General features: G+C 41.5%; 1 protein-coding gene across 1 annotated transcript in view; it reads right to left on the bottom strand.

The window, feature by feature from the left end:
- The window catches only part of LOC124605738 (uncharacterized protein C7orf50), a 37,144-nt gene that overhangs the window by 5,861 nt on the left and 9,002 nt on the right, over positions 1-22,281 (bottom strand). The window contains exon 2 of the mRNA XM_047137617.1: positions 17,103-17,298. Within this exon, the coding sequence (XP_046993573.1) occupies positions 17,103-17,298 (196 nt within the window). The remainder of the gene's footprint in view (positions 1-17,102; positions 17,299-22,281) is intronic.

The following is a 22,281-nucleotide window of genomic DNA, read 5'->3' as shown; positions in this document are numbered from 1 at the left end:
GCCCCCAATGTTATTCAATCCGCATGTTGGGCAAGCTATGGAAAAAACCAAGGAGAAATTTGCAAACACACAGTCCACAGAGACGAAATTGAGGTTTGCTGATAACATTACATGGCATGAACAAAATGGACGGTGACTTGAAGAGGGGTTATAAGATGAACATTGACAATAGTAAATATTGACATTAAATCAAGCATTGCTGAGGGAAATACTTCAGGAAATAAGACACCAAAAGTAAATGAGTTTTCTCATCTGGGCACAAAATAAGTGACGATGATCGAAGTAGACAAGATATGACATGCAGAGTGGCAGCAGCATGAAAACCATTCCATGAAAGAGAAATCTATTGATATTAAATATAAATTTGAATATTAAGACATCTTTTCTGAAGATATATGTTTGGCACACACTTTTGCAGAGGAGGAAATCAGTTCAGACAAGAAGAGGTCAGAAGCACTTGACATGCAATGCTACAGGAAAATACTGAAGATTGGACAGGTGTATCAAATAACTAATCAGGAAGTATTGCATGAAATTGAGTGTATAAAGATATTTATGACACAATGTGCCAGCAAGGAGGATTTGTCTGATAGGACATTCTGAGGCATCAAGAAATAGTTAATTTGGAGATAGAGAGAACTGTGGTGGGTAAAAATTCGAAAATGATAAGTACACAGCATCCCAGAGTGCACCTGAGAGCATCCCAGAGTGCCCCTGAGAGCTAAAACACTAAGAATAATCGCTTCTCGGCTTTTGGCAAGATCAATGTGTAGTTTACAAATTAAATTATAATCCAAATAAAATTAAAAACATAAAAATCGTTAAACCATCTGTATCTTAATGCTGCTGCTTCTGTAAGCCATGGCTGTGTATACTGTGCAGCTGCCTTGACTAAAATAAACATGCTGTTGCCTCACGAGAGAGACCCTGAGCTAAAACGTATAAGTAATGTAAACCCTATACGTCACTACTCTACATCGTAATGATGTGTACTGTGCAGCTGCCTCGAGTCGAATGAGCATGCTGTTGCCTCACGAGAGAGACTGGGCCCTCACCGGATGTGGCTGCTGATAAGAGCGCTCAGCAGCCAATCAGCACGCACCGGAAGGGTGCCGCCGCACTGGATGTCATGTTTTTCGGATCGCGCTCTGTTAAAACTAGAGCGCGATCCACCGAGCCCTGGCGGCAGCCAGGCGAACCTCGTTCAATGTCACCCGCCTTGCGCAACAAGATAGCGGCTACGTAAACAGCTGCAGTAGTTATAAGAAAGAGGTTTGCACAGGAAAGACTAACATGGAGAGCTGCATCAGACCAGTCATCGGACTGAAGACAACAGCAGCAGCAGTGACACTCGCCTATTGGCATTTCTCATCTTTGCTGGTTTTTTTTTTATTTTAGCTATGTCTTGTCTTATTTTTCTGATACTGCATCGGCTGGAATAGTTAGAATACCTTATGCTTCTTTTATTCTAATTAAGCCAGCAAATGGTTTCAGCCCTTACATTCTGCCTAGTGTTCTTGCTGTATCACCTAAGACATTTCCACAAAGTATGATCCGGTGTGCCCATTTCACCAGTCACAAATGGTCTTTGTCCCAATTCAGTTCAGATATGTAGGATATGGTCCTTGTCTGAAGAGGTAGCGGACCAGTTCCTTACTTGGCTCAAAAAACTGTGGCTCAAAAATCTGATGCTTAAGCCTTAGAACAACTGTAGATGTGCTGCTTGAATGCCAGCAGTATTTCTCACTGCAGTGGCTGGTTTGTCAGTCAGGTGCCAGCCTTCATTGGTGACACATCAGAAGAGTAGCAAGTTACACATTTAGCTTTCTCTCTGTGCTTTCATAGTTCAATTATCAAGTTAGTAGTAGGAGGGTGGATAGGACATGTGCAAGATGTGTGCAGGCTGCAGTTTGCAAACAACTGAAAATGCTTTTGGCCATGGTCAGGTGTCTGCAGACTGCTGCCTTGGGCTCTAGCAGCGGCGAAGAATGTGTTGTGTTGTATGGTTCATCTTGGGTGTCGCTTGTTTCGCCTGTGAACTCTGCTGCCAAGGCACCGCGCAGTGCGTCTAACGCTGGGACCTGCTGTGAGAGTGAGTGGCCGGTTGTTCAGCTTTCATGTCACTTGAAGCAGAGAGTCAATGTGGAGGCTGGCCATCTGGCCTCGCCCATTAACCCTGTGAGTGGACAAGTGGCCGCTTCTTCAACAGTGTCTAAGCAGGCGCACATGTGCATGGGTTTGCTGGTTGTTGGGAACTCCAATGTTCGGTGTGTTATGGAGCCCCTTAGTGAAATAGCATCCAGGGCTGGAAAGAAGTCCAATGTGTGCACATTATTCCTTCAGACTGACCTCATCTGAGACGTGGAGGTGGCTCTACCTGCAACTATCAAGGGTGTAGCATGCAGTCGCCTGAAAGTTGTGGCTCATATCTGCACCAATGACGCCTGTAACTCGGGTTCCAATACCCTCCTCGGTTTGGACAGGTGGAAATGGTGAAGACTGCTGGTCTGAATAGTGTGGTATAAGTGGAGCTTACAATCTGCAGCATAGAGTTGATTGAGGTCCTTTGCTCTGGAGCCGAATGGAGGGTCTCAACCAAAGACTCAACTGATACTGCAATGGTCTTGGCTACGGTTTCTGGGCCTGCATTATGGAGTGAAGAAATGCAGGATTCTTTGATAGGTCAGAGGTGCATCTACACAAAGGAAGCAGCTACTTGGGTAGCAGAATACTTGTGAAATGTACATGGGTTTTATAGGCCAGGCAGTATTTTGTGGTCCTCTGATGCAGCAGAAATGCAGAGAGTGAAATCAGTCCATGTGCAGAGTAAAGACAGTTCAACTGTCAAAATTTTTTGAAGAAATGTTGAAGTATTCAGAACTAAGTTCTCTAATTTACTGCCCACTCAAATTATTCTTGGGAATGAGAGCTAATAGAAACATGAAGCAAAAAGCTCTGAAATCTGTCTGAAACCTGAAGTAGAAAGTTCTGAAATATTTAGCAAGGTACGGAATGAGCCAAAGGAGGGGAGTGTTCATTGCAATCAACAAAAATATTGTGTCTCTGGATGTCGAAATAGAGTCTAACAGTGAAGTTATCAGGACGCATGTAACAGGCCTCGGTGAACTCAAGTTAATTGTTGGATGTTTTTATCAGGCAACATATTCCACCATAACAGTAGTACAATCATTCAAAGGATGTCTATGCTCAGTACTGTGGGAATACCCAGATCAAGTACTGTGGGAATATGTACTCATTGTAGGTGTTACATCGGACTGTCTTGTGAAGCAGTTTTGAACATGTTTCTGAAAACTGTCTTGGAAAGCTAGTCTGACAATCCACACACAATGGAATTATTTTAGACCTTGTAGCCACCCACCCACCTACCTACCTACCTACCTACCTACCTACCCCCCCCCCCCCCCCCACACACACATTACAGTCACCTACACTTATGCACACAGCTCTCATGCTTCACAAAGGAAAGGTGCCTGCGGGCAGACAGAATGGGGAACACATTTCCAATTATGCAACTGAACCTGCCCTTCAGTGTCTCCCAGCCATTCATGCCACACTACTTTACTTCTTTTTACTTTTAGAACCTGTAGCTAAATACAGGCCTGACCTATCAATATAGAGACAAGGTTTAGTGATCATAGTGACAGTGACAATAGTTACTAAGATAATAAAGCCGTCAAGAAGGCTAGGAGAGTATTTTTGCCAGGAAAAGCAGATAAGCAGATGAATCGCATAATTTTGTTTCAGTTCAATGGACATAGAGGAATTATGAACAATTGCATTCTGCAGAAGTATGTACTGAGTAAGTGGATTAAGGGCAGTAAAAATTCATCATTGTTTAATAACAAATGTCAGTATATGTGAAGGAAGCAGAGAAGGTTGCACTGTATGTTCAAGAAAGAATGCACAAATGTCAAAAGGCAAAAGTTAGTGGAAATTTGTGCGTCTGAAAAAAGACTTATGCGCGAAGCACAGCTTTCACCACTATACCTTACCAAAAGGTCTTGTTGAGAATTGGAGAAAATTCTGGTCATACATAAACCAGTCTGTGTGACAACAGAAGATAGCAAAAGGAAAATTGAAGTTCTGATGTTCACATTTAAGAAATCATTCATGGAGGAGGATCATACAAGCATACCTTGCTGCTGCACAATTTTGAACCTGTTCTGAGTTTGAAGATAGTAAATTTCCTTGAAATGGAAATGCTCCTGTCCACAAATCAGCATGGATTTAGAAAGCATCACTTGTACCTAACTCAGCTGGCCCCTTTCTCAGGAATATCCAAAAAAACCACTGATAGAGGGCAACAGGCAGATTCTGTACTCCTAGATTTCCAGAAAGTGTTTGACACAGGGGCCCACAGCAGACAGTTAACGATGGTCTGAGCATAGGCATTAATTTCCCAGATATGTGAGTGGCTCAGTTTTGAACATGTTTCTGAAAACTGTCTTGGAAAGCTAGTCTGACAATCCACACACAATGGAATTATTTTAGACCTTGTAGCCACCCACCTACCTACCTACCTACCTACCCCTACCCCCCCCCCCCCCCCCCACACACACACACACATTACAGTCACCTACACTTATGCACACAGCTCTCATGCTTCACAAAGGAAAGGTGCCTGCGGGCAGACAGAATGGGGAACACATTTCCAATTATGCAACTGAACCTGCCCTTCAGTGTCTCCCAGCCATTCATGCCACACTACTTTACTTCTTTTTACTTTTAGAACCTGTAGCTAAATACAGGCCTGACCTATCAATATAGAGACAAGGTTTAGTGATCATTATACCACAGTGACAATAGTTACTAAGATAATAAAGCCGTCAAGAAGGCTAGGAGAGTATTTTTGCCAGGAAAAGCAGATAAGCAGATGAATCGCATAATTTTGTTTCAGTTCAATGGACATAGAGGAATTATGAACAATTGCATTCTGCAGAAGTATGTACTGAGTAAGTGGATTAAGGGCAGTAAAAATTCATCATTGTTTAATAACAAATGTCAGTATATGTGAAGGAAGCAGAGAAGGTTGCACTGTATGTTCAAGAAAGAATGCACAAATGTCAAAAGGCAAAAGTTAGTGGAAATTTGTGCGTCTGAAAAAAGACTTATGCGCGAAGCACAGCTTTCACCACTATACCTTACCAAAAGGTCTTGTTGAGAATTGGAGAAAATTCTGGTCATACATAAACCAGTCTGTGTGACAACAGAAGATAGCAAAAGGAAAACTGAAGTTCTGATGTTCACATTTAAGAAATCATTCATGGAGGAGGATCATACAAGCATACCTTGCTGCTGCACAATTTTGAACCTGTTCTGAGTTTGAAGATAGTAAATTTCCTTGAAATGGAAATGCTCCTGTCCACAAATCAGCATGGATTTAGAAAGCATCACTTGTACCTAACTCAGCTGGCCCCTTTCTCAGGAATATCCAAAAAAACCACTGATAGAGGGCAACAGGCAGATTCTGTACTCCTAGATTTCCAGAAAGTGTTTGACACAGGGGCCCACAGCAGACAGTTAACGATGGTCTGAGCATAGGCATTAATTTCCCAGATATGTGAGTGGCTCTATGAATTCCTAAGTAATAGAACCCAATGAGTTGTCCTTGACTGCGAGTGTTCATTAGAGAGACAAGAGTACATCAGGAATGCCCCCGGGAAATGTGAAAGGACTGCTCTTGTTTTCTATATACAGTACATAAATGATCTGACAGACAGGGTGGGCAGCGATCTGTGGCTGTTCACTGATGACTGATTGTTGAGTGACTGCAGGAGGATACAAGATGACTTGGACAGAAGCTCTAGTGATGTGATGAATGCTAACTTCTCTAACTGTAGACAGATTTCAGTTTATGCAGATAAGACAGAAAAAAAATTACATATCTGGGTGTAACATTCCAAAGCAATATGAAATGGACTGAGATGTTTATCATACTTGCAGCAGATGATGGTCATGCGAGAAACTTTGTTGTAAATTTCCATGGGCCACAGAAATTTCGAAATAAGAGACAGGTATTGACAAAAGTAATAATGAAATTAAATTAAAAAATTAGTAATGTGGCAAGTTAAGGATTTGTTAGCTCCAGGACAAGCTACTGATGGATTTATTTGTATTAGGTTTTACATCAGACTGTGGCATCTCAACAAGGAAATTATTGCACAGTGAGATGACTGGAGGAGGAATACACTCAGGAAGTTAAGGAAATGTTATATGAAAGTGTGCTGAAAAGTAATGCCTCTGAATTTTTTTATGTGAAAACTCTTAAAGCTTTTTAAATAAAATAGACCCTGTTAATATTATACATCTGTATTCTTCACATCCACATATCTGCAGCCACCTGCCGGAAGAGGGTTCCAAATTGTAGTGTGAAACGTGGTTATATGCAACATAACTATGTCGGTACATGAGGAACAGCATTCTGTAATCGAGTTTCGAATTTGAAGAGTTCGTCTACACATGGACCACCCTATGCTTGGCATGACAATGCCACACATGAGTACTGCCACATCCACAACAATCCAATGTCTTATGTTCACTATCATCTATCATCCTCCATACAACTGAGAGGCATTACTTGAAGCATGCCCTTGTATATAAACAGCCACTCCACATACAAGTTCCTGATTTTATTCGAGAGCATTATCAATGAAATTTTTTTAAACACATATGTTCTTAGGAACATTTGCCCTCAGGTGTTTTAAAGAAAAATACACTGGGAAATTGTCCTAATAACACTGAGCTATAAAAGTAAAATAGAAATGTCAAGTGTCATTTGCTGTTAACAACTGTGACTATTTCACGACCAAGAATACCTGTAGTAAATATCCTACAATTGTATAAAAGTATAAATAAATCTGACTACTTTATTACTGTGCTCAGTCATTGGTAAAGCGATTGGCATACTTCAGCTCATTGCTAGAATGCTAAGGAAATGCAACCAGCCTGTGAATGAGATTGTTTACAAAATACCCATGCAAACTATCCTAGAATATTGCTCAAGTGTGCGAGACCATACCAAATAATACTAACAGGGCTCATTTCATTTAAAATCACCCAAAGTAGAGCAATGTTGTTGCCCTCGAGTCACAGATGTTTGTGAAAAAATGGTGTAAGAAAGTACATAATGAAAGATTGATAAAATAATTTTCCAAGTTTCTTTTTTTTATCAAAACTACAGTTAGGAGAGTATTTTGAAACATGGGTCATTTTCATAAATTGACACCAGAAAGCTACATGGGTTAAAAGTTTGTAACCATTACAAATTCTTTATTTATGAATCAATTTTATTCAATTTGGTATCACTGGAAATATAAAAGGATCAACTACAATATAAAATTATTGAAATGTTGGAATTATGCATACAAATAAATAAGTGAGGAAAGCACTCATCATTCAATGGATTGTTTTGAACACCACAGTGCCTTACTAAGCATGGGCCTTTTGGAGGTGATATGCCATTGCCTTCCTTCGACCTCTGGATGGACTTACCCAGGCAGTTATAGGGGACCTACAGTTTAATGTGGATTTCGAACCATGGTGTAACTTGGCATTTTTCATGCAAGAAAATATTGACACAGGTGAAAGAAGTGATACAAATCTATAATTAAAGTAGGTTCAAAGTTTATTTTTTCAAATTTCAGGAATTTTTTGTTTCATATAATACCTATTCTCATGCTTTGAACATAAAAAAATCAGAAGGGTGTTTGTTCTGTTTAGTGATTTAAAACTGGAAAAAAACCCAGAAATAAACATATGTATATTTTTTAAATGAACATACTGCCACTTGACCATATTGTTCTTTATTAAATGACGACCCAGGTTTCGGCCTTTTATGCCATTTTCAAGTGACTGAGTTTACGTCATTAATACATGTTGCAGGACATCAAGCTCAAAAAAATATTCGCTCCCCACAAAATGTCAGACATAAAATCATCTTGTAAAAAGATCAGTAAATAATAGTGGGAGCACATCATAAAAACAGGTTTACCTTGGTATACAAAACAGGTTCATCTTTTATGTAAAAAAAAGGTTCATCTTTTATATACCAAAGTAAATCTATTTTTATTAAATATGATGTGTTCCCACTATTATTTATTGATCTTATTACAAGATGATGATTTTACATCTGGCATTTGGTGGAGACTGAATATTATTCTTAATTTACGGGCAATTTTGAGCTTGATGTCCTGCAGTGTGTGTTAATGATCTACTCACAGTCACTTGAAAATGGCATAAAAGGCCAAAACCTGGGTCATAATTAAATAAAGAACAATGCCGTCAAATGATGACGTGTTCCTTTAAAAATTATTGTATGATTGTTGCTCAGCAACATCAAAAATATATTTGTTTCATTTTGTGAATCTCAGGTAGTGTACAACAAATTATCTCCAATTTACATAAAATGCATTCATAATATCCAAAAAAGTGACCTTGCCCACTCCTAGCATAATTAAGATTTTTATCTGGCATAGCACAAATCTCCTTGTAACACCGTCAGATTAAGGACAGCTGTAAAACTGAAGCACAGCAGTCATGCTTCTGTTACCAGCTAAAACTAGTGTATTACTTTCAAATAACTTAGCAGACAGACTAGACTCCGAGAGAAGCAGACACATGTAGGAAACAAATCAAAATACAAAAAAGTCACCAAAATGTTCGCAACAGGGATCCAGTCGTCCGTCAGAGATAAATAACACGCAAAAAAAGAAACCAACACACACATGGCTTGTGTTGGTTGCTTGGTTTAAAAGAGGGAGGGTGGGAAAGGACCAAACTGCAAGGTCATCGGTCCCTTGTTCCCAGTAAAATAATTACACAACAGAAAGAAGAAAAGAAAGGAGACGTACAGTACAATAACAAGAGAAAGGAAGAACCAGAAGAAGCCGCCCTGACATGGAGCCAGTAGGTCACGTGACTCCAAGATCCAACCCAACCGCCGACACACCATAAGTTCCAGCAGCTTCCAAAGAACGTTGGTGAGGCTGATGGGCCGATAGCTATTCACATCAAGTGGGTTTTTACCAGGTTTGAGCACCGGGATGATGGTGCTCTCCCGCCACTGTGATGGAAAGACGCCATTGCACCAGATCCGGTTGAAGATGACGAGGAGATGTCACTTGTAGTCAGATGAGAGATGTTTAATCATCTGACTGTGGATCCGATCTGGTCCAGGAGCTGTGTCGGGGCAATGAGAAAGGGCACTGGGGAGCTCCCACTCTGTAAATGGGGTGTTATGGGATTCATTGGGGGGGGGGGGGGGGGGGGGTGTAATTCTCCGATGCAGAGGCTCAAGCATAGTGCTCAGCAAAGTGCTTGGCAATCGCATTTGTGTTAACACAGGGAACACCTGTTGGGGTCTGGTATCCGAAGACACGTTTGATCTTTACCCAGACTTGGGAAGGTGATGTATGGCACCCAATGGTCGCGACATCTCTCTCCCAACACTCCTGCTTCCGTTGTTTGATAAGTTGGCGAACGCAAGCACAGAGCTGCTATGAGGTGCTCCAGGGAAAGGTGCCGCTTATGCCGCAGTAGAGCTCACCAACACTCCTTAACTGCTTCAGCGACTTCCGGCGACCAACAAGGTACTGTCTTTTGCCAGGGGCACCCTAAAGAGCGAGGGATCGTGTTTTCTGCCACAGAAACGACTGTTGTGGTCACCTGCTCAACCATAACATCGATGTTCCAGTGTGGGGGAGATTCAACGGTGACAGCAGAGGTGAAAGTTTCCCAGTCTGTCTTGTTTAAAGCCCACCTGGGCAGGCGTCCATGGGCTTGACGCTGGGGCAGTGACGGGAAGTGGTCACTACCACACAGGTCATCATGTGCTCTCCAGTGGATAGATGGGAGAAGTACTGGATTGCAAATTGATAAATCAATGGCCGAGTAACTACCTCGAGCCACACTGAAATGTGTGGTGGCGCCAGTATTTAAGAGGCAGAGGTCGAACTGAGACAGTGAAGTTTCGACATATCTGTCTTGGCCAGTAAGCACGGTGCCACCCCACAAGGGATTATGGGTGTTAAAATCTCCCAAAAGTAGAAAAGGTTTAGGGAATTGATCAATCAATGCAGTTAATACATTCAGGGATACTACACCATCTGGAGGAATATATACATTGCAGGCAGTTATTTCCACTGTCGTCCGTATTCTGACATCCACAGCTTCAAGAGGGGTTTGAAGAGGCACAGGTTCACTACAGACCGAGCTTAGGACATAAACACAAACTCCAGCTGACTCTCTATTACAGTTGCTACGGTTCCTGCAGTATCCCTTATAGCTGTGGAGGGCAAGGATCTACACTGCTGGGAACCAGGTTTCCTGGACGGCAATGCAGAAAGCAGGTGTAAAGCTTAACAGTTGCCATAGCTCTGCCAGGCGGTGGAAAAAACCGCCGCAATTCCACGGGAGGATGACATCATGAGACTGGGAAGGCATGGAACATTCAATGAGGCAGTTTATGTCTCAGGGTCACTGCTGACACCAACTTTTTGCCTGAGCAGTCTATATCCATTTTGTCTGAGGGTCTGGCGAGATCTAGCGCCTCAGCGAACGCCAGAGTCTCCACCTCATCCACAGACGCAGAGCTTGGAGGTAGTGGTGGTGTGGGTGCCACCACAATTCCCTTTGTCTTGGCTAGCTTCTTTTTGGATTTCTCTCGCTGTTCCTTGGGTTTGCCTGGGTTGGAGGACTTCACTGATTCAGTCTCTGGGACTGAGGATGAGTGTGAAGCACTGCGACCAGCTGGTTTTGGGCTCTTCAGCCACTGGCGGGTGTCATCTTTCCCACTAGCAGAAACCTGGGAAGGGAATGACCCAAGGGACCCCTTCCTAGTGAGAGCAGCCGAAGAATTTGGACACTGCTCTGACTTAGAAGTGGGGACGGACATCCCCAATGGTTGAGGGGTGTTACTCCTGAAGTAGGTGGTGCACGAGCAACAGGGAGGCAAGTGCCCCCACCATCAAGGGGGCAGGTGTATTCTTCTGGCTCTGAGAGGTGATTGGGGTTGGCGGAGCTGATGGAGCTAGAACTGTTATAGCTGCGATGTAAGGCGATATCATGCATACTAGATGTAGGTGTTCAAATTTCCTCTTAGCCTCAGTGTAGGTCAGTCGGTCCAGGGTCTTGTACTCCATGATTTTCCTTTCTTTCTGGAGAATCCTGCAGTCTGGCGAGCAAGGCGAATGGTGCTCCCCAAAGCTGACACAGATGAGAGGCGGGGCACATGGAGTATTGGGATATGACGGGTGTCTGCAATCTCAACATGTGATGCTGGAAGTACAGCGGGAAGAAATATGACCGAACTTCCAGCATTTAAAGCACTGCATTGGGGGAAGGATATAGGTTTTTACGTCACAGTGGTAGACCTTCACCTTGACCTTCTCGGGTAATGTATCACCCTCGAAGGCCAAGATGAAGGCACTGGTGACAACCTGATTATCCCTCAGACCCCAGTGGACACGTTCTAAATTGGCGAGCAGCTCACAGTCGGACTGAAAAAGAAGCTCCCCGTGAAATATGATACCTTGGACCATATTTAAGCTCTTATGGGGTGCAATGGTTACAGAAACATCCCCCAGCTTGTCACAAGCGAGTAACGCTCGTGACTGGGCAGAGGATGATGATTTGATCAAAACTGACCCAGATCTCATTTTGGACAAGCCCTCCACCTCTCCAAACTTGTCCTCTAAATGCTCAACAAAAAACTGGGGCTTCATCGTCATGAAAGATTCCCCATCAGCTCTCGAACCTACAAGGTAACGGGACGAATAAGAGCCACTGCCATCCTTAGCCTGACGTTCCTCCCATGGTGTGGCCAGAGAGGGGGTCATACTTCTGTGCATTGAATTGAGCCTGTGAACACTTAGTGACTGCTGGTGTTTGGCCACCAGCAAGAGATGATGTAATACACTCCATCGTGTGTCATCCACACTGATGCCACCCACTCTGACCAGGGGGCCTTCCCACGGGTGCCACCCAGCCGCACCAAAGGCCATCTGGCAGGATGGCCATTGCCAGGAGTCCTGATGCCCCAGGGGGATGGGCATCTATCCCTTGGCATACGAGGGGAGTTAACAGTGCAGGCATCAGCAGAGTGATCCCTGTGTGGTCAGGGGGCTACAACCAACAGGGTACATGGCAGCCTCACCACAACGAACTGGCTATCATGCTGGATATCTGGTGCAACCAAGCAAACAAGTCCATTATCAGGGTGCAACCACATAAACATGTCCATCATCATCATCAGTGTAGAAAACGATACTGCACAGGTGATGGAAAAATATGCAACCAGGAGGATGACCTCACCAACAGTTGGAGAATGAGCAGAAGTGCAGATCCACATCGATGAAGGATGCAGTAGGTCTCAGTGATATGATGGGCACGATGCACCATGTAAGCCGCCCTTCCCCAACTGGCTTGCTCTTCGGGAAAATTTTGAAAAATGGAAGTCAAACCCTACAGGGGACCATCAGAAAGGTCGAAACATGTGAGGCTCCTTTTAGTCACCTCTTACGACAGGCAGGAATACCTCCGGACTATTCTAACCCCCAGACCTCCAAGGGAGGAGGGGGGGGGGGGGGTGTTTGTTGGCTGTGAGTGTTAGTGCTAGACTAAATACTTCATTGTTGTTTCATGAGTTCTTGATAAGCCATTTGAAGCAACAATCATTACAATTTACTGAAAAAGTATGAGTTCTATCAATAAACGAGAAACACCCTTCAGATTTTTTAAGTCGAAAAGTAGGACAATACACATTATGTGAAACAAAAATTAAGGTGGTGAAACTTTGATTTTGGTGAAAAATTTCCGAAATATGGGGAAAAGAGAAAATCGCCGAGGTCGTAGATGTGTGTGTTTTGATGTTTGTGTAGCTGTGAGCATGGTGAAAGTGTAATTCTACTTGAGAAAAGAGGAGCAAGAGCTAGTAAAATACTGTTTTTGTTGTGTGTTTATATATGCCACACACCAGTGAGCTATTGGTATGTGGTTGCCTTCTCTTTAGTTAACATATTCTTAGAACTGAGCATTACAACTGTCATACCAGAAACCCCCTCCCCCCCCTCCATTTTTCCCCCAATAACAACCACAAGATGCCAAGAGTTATTATTTATTATTCTGCAACTAATTCCAACCTTGATGTGATCATCTGACAGAACTAGGTGATATAAACAGCAAGAAGCTATTAATCTTATAAAATCTAAATTATGTGAGGCAAATTTCATATGGGTTGTCACTGGATTTTTAGTTAGGATCCGACAGTAGTGATTAGGCAATTGTTATGGAATTATTGTATATCACATGCATTCACTTGTAGCAATGACACATCTGTGTTGTAACATATTTGACAAGTGAAAGTGAGACATGTACTTGTAATGTGCAAACCACTCAAAACCTGTGGGACAAACACTGCAAATTATTATAGTTGAAGTCGTGAACAATGGCAGTTGAGTTTAGGTTTGTTCTGCACATCTACATCACACATTCTCTGGCAAACAGTATGCATTCAGTAGTGTTTTCAGTGCTCTGCTGTGAATGTCGTGACTAACGTGAGAATTAAACATGATCGTAGCAGTTGTTTACTGAATTTTTATTCCATTTGTTGCGAGTTGTCACTGCTGATGGTCGTGGTAAGTGACAATTTCTATACAAGCAAGCAAGAGACAAAATTAAAAATATATATGCATTCTTCAAATGCAATGGACTTGTATGGAATTACCGCAAATGTCACTTGGAACCGACAACAATGCAATCCCCGTCCATGTCTCAAGCTGGGCGACCCACCATCATTAATGGATCAGACAACAGGGAAGGTACAGAGGGGAGGATCAGGAATCAGACTGGAGTGTAAGAAGTAATTATAATTGTAATGAAAACTGAATGGAGGTTGGTGAGATATGAAACCTGGTGACAGATAACAGATGGGCCAAATAAGTTCAAGCAGTATCCTGAGAGATTGGAAAAGACTTGTTCAATGATGTAATTAGATAGATAAAAAATCTACTCACCAAGTAGTGGCAGCAGAATACACAAATAAAAAAAGGTTTTACTTCTGCAAGCTTTCAGAGCCAGTGGCTCCCTATTCTGGTAATAGGGTTGAAGTGGAAGGAAGAGGGATGAAAGGAAAGGAGCTGGAGAGAGGTTTAGGAAAAAGGGGTTCAGTTTGGAAAAGTCACGCATAACCCCGGGTCACGGCAGACTTACAAGATGGGATCAGAAGGAAAGACAGATTGTTGGGGCAGCAGACAAGATTCAAAAACCTGAGAGGATGAAGCAGGGTAATATGCAACACAGAGATTATTGCTAAAATGTTGTGCACGAGTTAATAAAAGTGAAAAGCTAAGTGCACTGTATATAACAGAGATGGGAGTGGGACGGAAAAAACCAACACATCAGAAAATGAAAGATGTATAAAACTAATACAGAGTGGAGAAAGGAGTAGTTACTGCAAAGAAATGCTGGGACAGAAGAAATTAACGTAAATTAAGGCCAGGTGGGTGGCGAGAACCAAGGACACTTAGTGCCACTAGCTCCCACGTGCAGAGTTATGAGAAACTGGTGTCTGGGGAAAGAATCCAGCTGGCGCATTCGGTGAAACAGGCACCGAGGTCATGACTGTCATGTTACAGAGGTTGCTTCGCAACAGGATATCGTGTCTTGCCAGTATGTGCCCTCTGTCTACGTTCATTCATCCTAACTGATAAGTTGGTGGTAGTTCTGCTGATGTAAAAGGCTGAACAGTGTTACATAACAGCTGGTATATGACAACATGCATTGTTTCACAAGTGGCTCTCCCTTCAAAAGTATATTTTGCCAATTACAGGGTAGATATAGGTGATTAGAGGGAGGTGCATAGGGCAAGTCTTTCAGCAGGTACAGTCACAGGAGTACGAGCCATAGGATAGGAAGATGGGGCAGAAGGAGCATATGGTTTGACAAGCATACTGTGCAGATCAAGAGGGTGACGAAAAACTATTCTAGATGCTGTGGGTAAAATGTCAGACAGAATGGATCTCATTTCAGGGCATGATTTTAGCAAGTCATGACCTTGTCAAACTAGCTGATTAATACATTCAAAATCAGGATAATACTGAGTGGCAACTGGTGTGCTCCGAAGTTGCTTTTTGGAGGGATCTGGTTTGGATGTGATGACCATGGAAATTTGCTTCTGAACTAGGCTGGTGGAGTAATTACGTCCAGTGAAGGCTCAGGTAAGAATGGTGGTGTGTGGCTATAAAGAGTCTTCATATGAACAAATACCATTGCCTCTAATGCTAAGGGTGTAGGGGTGAGGGGGAGGGGGAATGCTTGACACACAAAGGATGGCAACTGTCAAAATGTAAGTACTGTTGTTTGTTAGTAGGTTTAATGTGGGCAGAAAATGTAAGTACTGTTATTTGTTAGTAGGTTTAATGTGGGCAGAAGTGTGCAGCTGGGCTTCAGTGAGGGTGAGATGCATATCAAGGGAATGGGTATGGGATTCAGAATACAACAATGTAAAATTTAATTGGGAGAAAGTAAAAAGAGATTCCAGGAATTTTAACAGGTCAGGCCTCACCATGAGACCATATGGCAAAAATGTCATCAATGTATCTAAAACAAACTGGAGGCTGAAGGCTTATGGATCTCTGGAATGCTCCCTCAAAGCAACTCATGAAAGTGTGGCACAGGAAGAAGCCATCCTGGTTCCCACGGCAGTACCCCTAATCTGTTTGTATGTCTGCCCCTCAAAGGCTAAAATAAGTTATATTAGCCAATGATGTGATGAAGGTGCATGCATGTCATTAGAAAACACGCAGAAGCAGCATGGACTTGTAACACTGAAATTTGTAATGCAAGTAAAAATCTAGAAGAGACATTCATCCAGCAATGGATGTCAAATGACTGATGATGACGAATATTTAATATTTGTCTGAAAAGGAACAAAGATTGTTTTCAAATAAAGTTACATTGAGGTACATGTACATTACTGACAGCCATAGCTTTCTTAATAAGGCACACAACGTGGATGAAACTTTTGAAAAGGGAATTTGTAGGAATCAGGAATAAAAAAGTGGACAATCAATAAAAAAACATAATGTGAGGCATAAATTAATGGCTACAGTTCAGTGATAATGGACAATATATCCAGAGGTAAATTCATGTCATCATTCCAAGGCATTCATAATCTGAAGTGGTCTTCAATCTACTAATGGGTGTCCATTCTAAGAGGACTTGTTCAAGGATTCAAATCACTGGAACTATAAAGGGTAGGCTGACAGACTATACCAGATATTTCAACAGCAAATCCATGCTATCATGCCATGGTGCATGGCAAAGCAAGTAAGATGGTGTATCAGGCTGTGAAGGCATGATCAGTGCAAGTTGCCGAGAAGTTTATATACAGTAGCAGTGAGTCACTCACAACAAACACTAGTAGCAGTATTACGGTACAGTTATTGTTACCTAATTTAGTGCAGCATTACAATTCCATTTACTGCTTAGAGAACGCAGATTCAACAACTTCAGGTTGGTCTGGCAAAATTGTGCCTAAGGTCTATATAGACTACAGAGAAGTTCCTGCAGCACTGCCTCTATATCGTTTCCAGAGCTATTGGTTAGCAGTTCTTGCTGCCTCTTTGGACAATGTGATTATTTTTTGAGCTAGTTTCTGAGCTGATCTGCAGAGATGGTCTTAGGTATTCATTGATATAACTACTGATAAGACTTTCTGGCTGTTAATTGACATAAAACTCTTCATGTGTATAGATTATTTAGGCTCCAATTACAACACTATATGCACCAGGGGTTCTCTGAATTGAAATTCACAACATTCCTGATCAGAACCACACGTTGATCTGTAGATACACTACCGAACAGGGTCAGAAGTTTCCCCACAGCATCTGAGAGTGAAAACACACACACACACACACACACACACACACACACACACACACACACACTCTCTCTCTCTCTCTCTTTCTCATCGGCATCGGCAATAACTGCAAACTAATGCTGATGTTCTGAATTCTATTAACCTGAATCTTGAAAGTGGGGAGACACTTTCCATTCCCCAGATTATTACTAATAGACTATCATACCTTGCTTGCATCTAACATGTTTTGGATAAGCCATATCTGCTTCAATTTCTCAAATTTCCAGTTTCCACGATCTCGATGCCACTGCTTCAAATATGTAAGTGCCTTTTTCTGCACTAATACTTCATCTCTTGTTTTCGGTTCTGTTTTTAGTTTCTTGATTTTCTCTTTCTTCCGTTTTATCCCCTTCTTGCCTTCCCTGCAACAAACAGAAAAGATAACTGAAACCTGTTTGTTACTACGTGTGTGTAGAAATACAGGGTGTTTGGGGGAAAAAAAACCTCCCTAGTTTTACATCAATTAGTACATATCATGACAGAGAACTCCTTCAAGTTTTGTTTAATGTTAGTAGACACCAATGTGGGGTCCATTTGTTGCCCTGCACATGTCAAGCTGATATTCCACTTCTCGCCACGTATTCACCAACATTTCAGGTGTAACTGTCCCAACTGCTGTGATGATTCTTTCCCGTAAATGACTGATTGATGTCTCTGATCTTTTCACTGTACATAACATTTTTTATATGGCCCCAAAAGAAAAAGTCCAGTGGGGTAAAGTCCAGGCTTTGTGGTGTCCAAGTTATTGGGCCAGCCCTGCCCATCCACCTTCCTGGAAAGAGAGTGTCAAGAGCTGCATGCACATTGTTACTGTAATGAGGAGGGGCGCCATCTTGTTGGAAAAACACAAGCGCCTTTTCCGCCTCAATATTGTCCATTTGGGGAAAGTCGTTCTCTGTCAACATGTCACAGTAAACGTTCCTGTTTATTGTTTTTTTCTAGAGAAATGAAAGGACCAACCACACGATCTTCCATCAAACTGCACCTGATTAACTCTGGGATAATCACACTGATGCTGAATAACTTCACGTGGGTGCTCTGCCCCCAAAATTCTGCAGTTATGATGATCAACTGTTCCACTGATATGAAATGTAGCCTCATCAGAAAAGAGAATCTTTTTTAAAAAGATTGACATCAGCAATTCCTTGTAGAAAGTCAACAGCAAACTCATACCTTTCAATTTTATCAGTAGGTTTTATTTCATGTAACAGTTGCAATTTGTAGGCACACTACTTACGTCTTTTACACACATCATCATACATAGTACCTTTAGGCACTCCTAACTGTAGACTACGTCTGGCCAATGACTTCTTCGGGCTCCGAGCACACGAAACACAGATCCGTTCAACATAATCTTCAGAAGTTCTCAGTCTACCTGGCTGGTGATTTTGCTTTTAAAACACTGCCAGTTTCCTTTAAAGACCTTACCCAATGACGGATAGTTTTTGCTGTAGGTGGTTCACCACCATACTGACGTCTAAAATTACGTTGCACTGTTATAACTGACTCAGTTTTCACAAGCCAAATAACACACTGCACTTTCTGTTGCAGAGTACAAACAGTTGCTGAGTTACTCTACACTGCACTGCACACATGCCTGGACTGAACTGAGGGAACACAGGGAAAAAAAACAGCACTGATGCCGTCTTAAGGTCAAGCAGATCTGCCAACTGCAGGGGAGCCAAACTTTGAGAGCTGATGAGTCAAACACCATAAACTAGAATAGTGTATGTCACTTGGTACAGATTCTAGGATGCATTAAAACCAGGGAGTTCTTTTTCAAACAGACTGTGTTGAACTAAGTGATAACTCCTGCCCACTTGAAGCAATCTAGCATTTTTATAACATGCTTGAACGATCACTATAATACACTACATACATCTAATAATGAATATACAGCCAACTGGCACTCACAGCAACCTAGAAATGAATATGGAATTCGGTATTTTAATTCTAAATGTCAAAAATATCGAAGAACAGAAAGAGGAATTTCAAGAAAGAATTGAGAGAAAATTAAAATACTGTGAAGGAGAAGCAGAAACAAAGATACTTATCACAACAGCTGAGAAAGTGGGTGACTTGTGCAAATCTCAAAACCAAGTGAAGAAATGACAAATAAAATGATAAGTTTTCTGGACAAGAGAAGAAAAATAAAAGAAGAAACAGACAATATACAGAACTGTGCAAGGCTCTGAGAAAGAGGATGAAAGATGACATCAAGAAGTATGAAGAATATACGCTAAAAACGTCTCAGTAATAAACCTAGTTTAAAGATAGCCAAGCGGAAGCTTATGACTGAAATGAATCAGCTAAGAGCTTTACACACAGACCAACATCGAATTACAGAAGAGAAAAAAATTCTCAACATACTGAAAATTTTTATAGTAACCCGTACAGTAAAGTTGATGATGATATCTCAATCCTAGATGAATTAGATGCCTCTATTTCCCAAATGCCAGAAATAATCCCTTCAGAAGTCAAACATGCTACAGAAAAGGGCTGCTCCAGGTAGTGATGGCATCCAATCGATATTTGCAAGCTGTTGTGTGATGACTCTATAAAGCATTTAGCTCAAATATTTTCAGATAGTTTGCACAGTGGAAAACTACCAAGAGATTGGAATAAAGCCAAAATAATCCTAACATACAAGAATGGTAGTACAAAATATATAAACAACTATCAGCCTCCTGTCCATACTGTACAAAGTTTTTACTAGAACCTTAACCACTAAACTGAGCACTACACTTAACCTGGCCCAACCCATTGAGCAAGCTAGGTTCCGCACAGGGTTTAGTACAACTAATCATATCCTCACTCTACATGAAACAATTAGTAGAACACATGAGCACCATCTACCTCTTTGCCTTTCATTCATAGACTTCGAAAAGGTATTCTATTCGATCAGGCACCCAGCTGTGTTTGCGGCTCTAACACAGCAAGGAATAGAACAGGCCTATAATAAAGTTTTATACAATGTATACAAAACCTCCACAGCCTTTATAAATGTAGTTGAAGAACCCCACGAATTTCCCATCAAAAAGGGCACAAAGCAAGATGACTCTATATCTCCAAAACTGTTCTCCGCAGTCCTTGAGAAATAGATGTCTCAATTAGATTGGAAAACAAAGGGAATCCAAATTCTGGGAAAGAGATTAAACAACCTGAGGTTCCGTTTGCTTTGTAAATAAAAATTGCCTTTCCTTGCTGCATTGTATTTTATGTCTCCCAGGTGCATTTCGCCTTTTTCACTTTAAGGGCTGATCAGTGGGATAGTTCTTTGCGATTTTGGTTGTTATTTACAAAGCAAATATTTCTGTGCCTGTTGCACAGGGTGGCCATGCAAACAAACTTGTTAACCTGAGGTTCGCCAATGATATTGTACTATTTGCAAATGGCATGCAAGAACTTCAAATACTGGTCAGTGAACTTGTGTCAGCCTGCTCTAAAGTTGGCCTAAAAATGAACTACAGTAAAACCAAGATCATGATGAATGAATGGATACCGGAGGCATATATTTCTATTGGAAGTGTGCAACTTCAATGGGTCACATCACAGACAATGTGTACCTTGGTCAAGTGTTAAATATGAAAGAAGGCCTGAAATCAGAAATAGACTAGCAAGCTTATGGAAGATACTGCTCATTTTGAAGTCCAAGATATCGGTCTTTGACCAACATATACTGCCAGTAATAAGTAATGGCTGTGAGACATGGACATTAAATGTTCATTGTTAGAAAACTAATAGTAGCCCAAAGAGGAATGGAAAGATCAATGTTCAGCTACACAAAGAACAACAAAAAGAAAGCAGTTGATATCAGACAGACAGCAAGTCTGTGATATAATGGAAAGAATAGATACCTTGAAATGGCAGTAGGCCGGTCATGTCACTCGACGAAAGATCCATACCCAAAGACTGGTAAGTTGCACAGGTCACACCAATATTCAAGAAAGGTAGTAAGAGTAATCCACTAAATTACAGGCCCATATTACTAATGTCGATATGCAACAGGATTTTGGAACATATACTGTGTTCGAATATCATGAATTACCTTGAAGAGAATGGTCTATTGACAAACAGTTAACACGGATGTACCGGTAGAAAACACTGTTCTTGCGAAACACGACTAGCTCTTTACTCGCACAAAGTGTTGAGTGCTATTGACAAGGGATTTCAACTGATTCTGCATTTCTGGATTTCGGGAAGGCTTTTGACACTGTATACCACACAAGTGGCTTGTAGTGAAATTGCGTGCTTATGGAATATCATCTCAGTTATGCGACTGGATTCATAATTTCCTGTCAGAGAGGCCACAGTTTGTAGTAACTGATGGAAAGTCATCGAGTAAAACAAAAGTGATTTCTGGTGCTTCCCAAGGTAGTGTTATAGGCCCTTTGCTGTTCTTTATCTATATAAATGATTTGGGAGACAATCCGAGCACACATCTTAGGTTGTTTGCAGATGACACAGTCGTTTTTTTTTTACTAGTAAAGTCATCAGAAGATCAAAACAAATTGCAAAATGATTTAGAAAAGTTATCTGTATGGTGCAAAAACTGGCAATTGACACTAAATAACAAAAAGTGTGAGGTCATCCACATGAGTGCCAGAAGGAATCCGTGAAACTTTAGTTACACAACAAATCAGTCAAATCTAAAAGACGTAAATTCAACTAAATACCTAGGAATTATAATTACAAAACAATTTAAATTGGAAAGAACACACAGAAAATGTTGTATGGGAGGCCAATCAAAGACTGTGTTTTATTAGCAGGATGCTTAGAAACTGTAACAGATCTGCTAAAGAGACTGCCTGCACTATGCTTGTCTGTCCTCTTTCAGAATACTCCTGTGCAGTGTGGGATCCTTAACAGAAAGGATTGACAGAGTACATTGAAAAAGTTCAAAAAAGGGCAGCACGTTTTGTATTATCACGAAATACGGAGAATGTGTCACTGAAATGAACAGGACTTGGGGTGGACATCACTGAAACAAAGGTGTTTTTCGTTGCGGAGAATCTTCTCATGAAATTTCAATTACCAACTTTCTCCTCCAAATGCGAAAATATTTTGTTGACGCCGACCTACAAAGGGAGAAATGACCAGCATAACAAAGTAAGAGAAATCAGAGCTCACACAGAAAGACATAGGTGTTCACTTTTTCTGCACGCTATGCGAGATTGGAATAAAAGAGAATTGTGAAGGTGGTTTGATGAACCCTCTGCCAGGCACTTAAATATGATTTGCAGAGTATCCACATAGACATAGATGGTCAAAACAAGTACTCAATTGGAGCCCAATTTACCAAAAAAGACAAGGGGCAAGACCTCTGGATAGACGGGACAAAGACT

Source organism: Schistocerca americana, chromosome 3 (assembly GCF_021461395.2).
Source record: "Schistocerca americana isolate TAMUIC-IGC-003095 chromosome 3, iqSchAmer2.1, whole genome shotgun sequence".
Taxonomy (NCBI): Eukaryota; Metazoa; Arthropoda; class Insecta; order Orthoptera; family Acrididae; genus Schistocerca; species Schistocerca americana.
The sequence above is the reverse complement of the archived record's forward strand: the minus strand, read 5'-3'. Positions and strand labels throughout refer to the sequence as shown.